Genomic DNA, 6,502 nt, shown 5'->3' with positions numbered 1-6,502 from the left:
TTCACTCAGCTCTAACACTAATTGGCTTAATAAGCTGTTGTTGGTGCAAATCCAAACTATTTTCACTCAACTAATTAGTTCACTTGTTTACTTCCATTCAAAAGAACGTCCTAAAACAGCCGTTTTTTTTTAATGAAAATGGCTTTTGCGACCGGCGTTGCATCTACGGCCGATGAACCAACAGCTTCATAGTAGGCCCAAACGCCAAGTTTGCGTGGTGATCCCCAGGCCTATTAGCAACATTTCGTCGATTATACACCAATATACACGTTTAAAATTTTCACTTTGTATGTAGCAGATTCAATATCTTCTTTACGAAATTGCCAAATTTCTCTCAACCATTGTCTGAGAAAATGGTTATTTTCGGATAGTTAATCCGTTGCTTAAAACCACCGGCATAATAACCTAAAAACCATCAATTTTTCTTCAGCTGTTGCTTTACTGAAGTTGTCGTCTATTCCAGGTTTATCGAAATTTGCAAAATTAGCAAGATCGGTAACAAGGAGCCGTTCAGTGCTGGTATCTCAGTTCTCGTCTCATCTGCCCAACCTCAAAGATACAACGAAACAATCGCACTTGGCACAAGTCAGTTACCTGTCCAGGCCGTCCAGCTTTCCTTACTAATGCCCTGATCATTTTCACGCTGCTTTGTGGACTCGAATCGAGCAGATGATGAGTTTGAATTCGGATATCATGCCGCAGTATCGGCAGGAAGCTCCCAAGACTCCGCCTCACATCTTGTTGCATTATTGCGCCTTCAAAGCAATCTGGGATTGGATTATTCTGTGTTTAACTTTTTATACTGCGATTATGGTAAGTTGCTCTGCACTCAACAGATTTCGGTTGAATGTACATTTTGTAAAGAACTGATTTGTTTCATACCTTCAATAACCCAGAGTTCCATAGAGTGTCTTCAACGTTTTCAAACATTTTCCCAGCGCCAGATATTGTACATATTTGATTGTTGCTAATGAATCTGTTTAACGAAAGTTTCCCACTTGATTTGTTTATTTAATGCATCTTTGTGTTTTTTGCAGGTTCCTTATAACGTAGCTTTTAGGAAGAAGACATCTGAAGATGTCTCCGTATTGGTTCTGGACTATCATAATGGGGTAGGGTTCTGAAGTGTATTAAAGTATTGCCGTTCACTTAGCACCAAAATTCCAAACATGTAGTATAGACAAGGTTGAAAAGTCTTTCGCTTAACTCTCAAGCAATCAATCGTCCCGCTCAAGTACTCTCAAGCTACGTTCCGGATTGTGACCCTTTAATGTTAGTTAGTTAGTACCCTACCCCACTATTGATTGCCGATTTAAATTAGCTGCTTGGTTTCAAGTTCTCACACGATTCTAAGCTGAAAGTTTGTTTTTATTTCACGTACGAAAAACATGCGTCAAGCGGCGCACTTGAGTTTGGGTAATAGATGAAATTTAAACCACTAACTATACTAGATATACGTTTACACTTCGGCACAGAGCAAAATAATGCATTGTTAAAGCTCTAAAACTTTAGCTTCTGGCAAATATTTAGTCAATCCTGGAAATCTGCTCCCAGTAGTTGGGGGCGTTTATTGCTGGATTGAGTCGATTTAATGGCGATTTTATGTACAGAGCGAGATATAAAACACTTGTTTTTACTACTAGTTGGGGAAATATTTTTAGGTTGCAATGCGAATATTTGCCATGTGTTTAGTGAAGTTTTACGGTTTTAATTAGACGCGGAACACCCGAAACTAGCGCATCACATTTGCTGTGTTAGCACAAGTTTAATTGGAGTTTTGTTTTTCTTTTCGGTCTGGGCTTATATTTTATTTTTTTCATTTTTTCTGGATTATGTTTTGGTAGCCTTTAAACAAAAATCCAGTATACGTTAAAAACCCTAAACACATGTCCCATCCAAGCTGTGCAATGTAAAATATTGCGTTTGATTTCTGTCTGAGTTTCCGCATTAATGTTTGCAGGTTCCTTACAATGTAGCATTTAAGAACAAGACGTCCGAGGATGTCTCCCTGTTGGTTGTGGACTCAATCGTCGATGTGATATTCTTTATTGACATAGTTCTTAATTTCCATACGACTTTCGTCGGACCCGGAGGAGAAGTGGTGTCCGACCCGAAAGTCATCCGTATGAACTACCTCAAGAGTTGGTTCATCATCGACCTGCTAAGCTGTTTGCCTTACGACGTCTTCAACGCTTTCGACCACGACGAAGACGTAAGTAGCCGAACAACCATTTCTCTTGCTTAACCGGCTAAGACAACAACCCGTTTATAAGCTGTTTAAGTTTCTAAACCACATTGACAAATTGGAAAACTTTAGCGGCACCGAATTTACCAAGTTTTTCAAATGAAATGCCCCTCAACTCAAAGCGAAATTTGTTAATTCAATCTGTTCAAATTAAATTCATCTTCAAACACGAGCTTGTCTATCGTTAGTATCGGCCTGTCGTTCGGTGCATGTGCATAAACTTCTTTGCTAAATATCAAATTTTGCCTAAATTGACGGTAGTTTTGCAGATCGTTCGGAGGCACTCTACATTTTTGTCGGATAACTTCGTTTGTCCAAGGGTTATTTACGTATGAAATTGAAATAAGTTTCATTTCAAATTGATTTTTTTTTAAAACGTTTTCAATATTTTTGAGTCCAAAAGTGTGTAACTTCAAAATTACAAAAAACAGTTTGGGACCAGAAATTATAAGAATTTTTCTGACGACACTTTAGAAACTGCATTGAGGGCGATAGTTCTTATAAAAGAAGTTTCGCAAAAAGCGTCAATGGTAACTTATTATATTGCAAATTCCTAAGAATGGCCGTAGGCAAAAGCTTCGTAAAACAGTTTCAAATATCCGGAAATAGACGATTTAACAATTGTCGATATAAACTAGGATAAAACAAAACGGAAAATTTATACATTTCCAGGGTATTTGAACTTCTGATAAAAGTTTTATTGACTTTTCTGTTAGAATATGAGTTTTAAGTTTTTTAAAATAGTTCTAAAAAAATTTAAGTGTTTTTGAAATATATGAGTAGCATATGATCTCCGGTCAATGTTCCTTATTCGTGTTTATATTTCTATGGTTTGTTTCGAAGAGTAGATATAAGAATAAATAAAATATGCATAAAATGATGAGCTTTTTAATTAAAATGGTCAGCAAAAAATCCTTCATTAGTTTTTTTGTTTCTCCGTTGCAATAAGACCTATCGCGCGCCTAAATGTATCTACATTTTCTATGACATCAAACTTATTCAACAGCGAAAAACGTTATCGCGGAAATAATTTTAATTAATTAATTGTTGCAAGTAACTTCATCTTAACTATAATTTTCGACAATACGGATCATTTTCGATTCTAGTAATAAATTTTGTTGTTTTAAGGGAATCGGAAGCTTATTCAGTGCTTTAAAAGTAGTGAGACTTTTACGATTAGGACGAGTAGTGCGAAAATTGGACCGCTACTTAGAATACGGCGCTGCGATGCTGATACTTCTGCTATGCTTTTATATGCTGGTAAGTGTTTGTTTTCAAATGCTGTTGCAAAAGTTCGTTCAGAAGTTTCCAAGCGGAAACTTTAGAAGTTTTACTAGCAGTGGATCTTAATAGAAGGATACAGTGAAACTGTAAACTTGGAGTCCTATTAAACTGTCATCTATTCGCTGTTAGTGCACATGAAATACGAGGTACCTCACGGTCAGCGTCCATTAGAATATTTTATTATATATTATATATTTTGTATATTACATATATTTTGCTTTATTCCTTTCTGAGCAAAATATAGTTTTTCTCAAAAACAGTTAACATCATTAACAGGGTGTCGCCTAAAATTGAATATATTTTCAAAGATGAAAGAGTGAAAATAGTGTTCTTTTTCAATCTTTTTTAATCAAAGAGTGGATCATTAAGACTGGGTTGAAGAGCACAATCTTCTGTAAAACCAGCTTTTTAGGCAATCGGTTAAGAAACGTAAGATTTATTACGAATTGAACGTCAAGCAAAAAAGTTTCTATTTTACACTTTCGGCAAACTTGAGATGGATTTAATTGCAAAACAAAGATTTTCAGGCACGAAAATCGCACTCTCTTTAAACAGAATAAAACTGCGTTGATATTTTCTAGAAAGTACGGCTGAGAAAACTAAACTCTGTTAGAAAACTGGTAAATTATGAGGGTTTGAAGGCCGGATATCCAATTTTTAAGCCAAAAATATTTGGCATTTTTACACTTTATGTTAACGCCAGACGCATTTAAATGTCGAAAAATATTTGGAATTGTTATACTTTAAGGCAAACTCTAGATGTGAGCGCTAATAAAGAATTTTTGGAGAAGAAGATAATATTTTAATAAAAATTAGACGCAAGTCGTGAAATGAATTTTTGAAAAAACAAATATATTTGGGCTCGCTTACTTAAAAATTCACATCTTCCAGACTAAAGCAGGCAGGCAGTTGCATCTTTTACCACCTTTAGTAGACACTTGACTCTATAGACGTGGAAAGTTTCAGAAAAATCCATGCGGAACCTGATTTTTGTCGGCTTTGTAAGTGTGACTCACAAAATTGCTGTTGTAAGTCAATTGCGCTCGCTTTCTTAAAAATTCGCATCTCCCACACTAAAGCGCACAGGCATTTGGGTGTTTCATTTAAAATAAGTAGGTTTGAGACAACTTCTGGTACAACCGGAAGTCGCTTAATGTTGCTGTTATTTCATCTGAAAAGAACGTCTCCGAAAATCCCATTATCCATATTTGCGGGATTCAAATCGCAATACTTCCCCAAATATTCTAATGAACGCTGACCGTGAGACAGCCTGTATATTTTTCTTCAATATAAATCTATACCGTGCTTTGGACTTTCGTTTATTTCTCGGGCGGTGTGGTTGAAAATGCGTCAATTTTTCTTTTAAACCGAAATTTCTATTATCTTTCTAATGAATTATTGAGCTATTCTGCCCTGCTAAGGCAAGAAGTCGTATCTGCAAGTTTTCACTTTTCCAGCTTATGCGGTATACTGGTATAACAAAGTTTGCTTTACCTCTCAGACAAGGTCTGGAATTCGTATCATCTTTAGAATACGGTTTTTCAATGATATTTATATGTCCTATCTGCAAAAATATACCAGTTACCAGGTCAAAAAGTCGTATTGATAATTACCAAGTCATATTGTCGTATCTGATTAAAAATATTTCAATTACGACATTTTGGCTTGGTATCTGTACTAAGTCGTAATGATCAAAAAGTCATATTGATAATAATTATTAACAATTATTAATTGCCGTATGACATATATGCAAGTGTGATTAGAGATATTTTGTTGTTTATGGTATTTTAATATTCTGTTGATATAGCGAAGGCAAGTATCTTATATTTAACTATTTCACATTCAAATGTTAGTTTTACTGGCCCTAAACAAGGAATTAGCTCAAAAAATGTCCACATATAGAGCTAATAATTTACATGGCAGACTAAACCAAAATTCTATTGATGATTCACACGATCCAGATTTTACTGTGAAGTCTGAATTGCCAAATCAATCACGAAAATTCACAGAACAAGGAAAAGTACGAAAACGGAAAAGTTACAGCAAGTCATTACAGGAAAGAAAGAAACTGAAAAGAGAGGAACAAATTGCACAACATAACGTGCAAGAAACATGTAAGGAAAATTGTGCAAAAAAATGCACCCAAGCAATTGACATATGGAGACAAAATGCTATAAATAAAGAACTGGGAAATGACCCATGAACAACAGCGTCAATTTATCTTTACACGTTAAAAAAAATCGATAAAAAAAGGAAAACTGAAGATGGAGACTCCAGGCGAAGTTATAGAATTAACTACTATTTAAAAGCTAATACAGGGAATGATGTAAGAGTTTGCAAAACATTTTTTTGCCAGTTTTGGGCTATCCAAGTCCATAACGGTAGAATAGTTAGAGATGTTCTGAATCAAACTGATTCGAAATGTATGTTTGTCAAATCATTAAAGACAGGGCATCCATCTCAGAAAAAAATTGACAGAGAACACGTAGTTTGTCATATTAATTCTTTTAACCCAAGTATATCGCATTATAGAAGGCAACATGCCCCAAATCGAAAATATGTGCCCAGTGATATAAACATTAAATTAATGCATGCAGATTTTCTACAAAAGTACCCCGAAATGAAAGTTTCATACGAATTTTACCGCCAACAAGTAGCTGAGATGAATATCCCGTTTACTGTGCTCGGTCATGAGTAATGCTGGCAATGCGAAACATTCAACCTTCACTCCAAAAACTTAAAACATGATACAGAAAATACTGATCCCGACTGCGATGATTGCCAAAAATGGAAAAGTCGCTATGAAAATGCCATACAAGCGAGAACTGAATATAAAAATGACGTATCTACAAAAGCAGGATCTGAATCATTATCTGTTTCTGAAGACTTGCAAAAGGTGGTTATTATATCACAAGTATAATAAAGTGAATTTAAAGAAATCACTGTGAAATGTTTAAAGAAATCATTTTTACA

General features: G+C 35.2%; 1 protein-coding gene across 5 annotated transcripts in view; it reads left to right on the top strand.

The window, feature by feature from the left end:
• LOC109535509 (potassium voltage-gated channel protein eag) overlaps nt 1-6,502 on the top strand; it is a 36,837-nt gene that overhangs the window by 21,717 nt on the left and 8,618 nt on the right. For 3 of the 5 annotated variants that reach the window (XM_048670264.1, XM_048670262.1, XM_048670263.1), the window contains 5 exons: nt 464-585; nt 670-813; nt 1,038-1,112; nt 1,961-2,212; nt 3,374-3,505. In XM_048670264.1, coding sequence (XP_048526221.1) covers nt 464-585; nt 670-813; nt 1,038-1,112; nt 1,961-2,212; nt 3,374-3,505 — 725 coding nt within the window. The remainder of the gene's footprint in view (nt 1-463; nt 586-669; nt 814-1,037; nt 1,113-1,960; nt 2,213-3,373; nt 3,506-6,502) is intronic. The other 2 variants (XM_048670266.1, XM_048670265.1) reach the window with 1 other exon arrangement.

Source organism: Dendroctonus ponderosae, unplaced genomic scaffold (genome assembly GCF_020466585.1).
Source record: "Dendroctonus ponderosae isolate FM_Combo_2020 unplaced genomic scaffold, Dpon_F_20191213v2 Dpon_F_20191213_1, whole genome shotgun sequence".
Taxonomy (NCBI): Eukaryota; Metazoa; Arthropoda; class Insecta; order Coleoptera; family Curculionidae; genus Dendroctonus; species Dendroctonus ponderosae.
The sequence above is the reverse complement of the archived record's forward strand: the minus strand, read 5'-3'. Positions and strand labels throughout refer to the sequence as shown.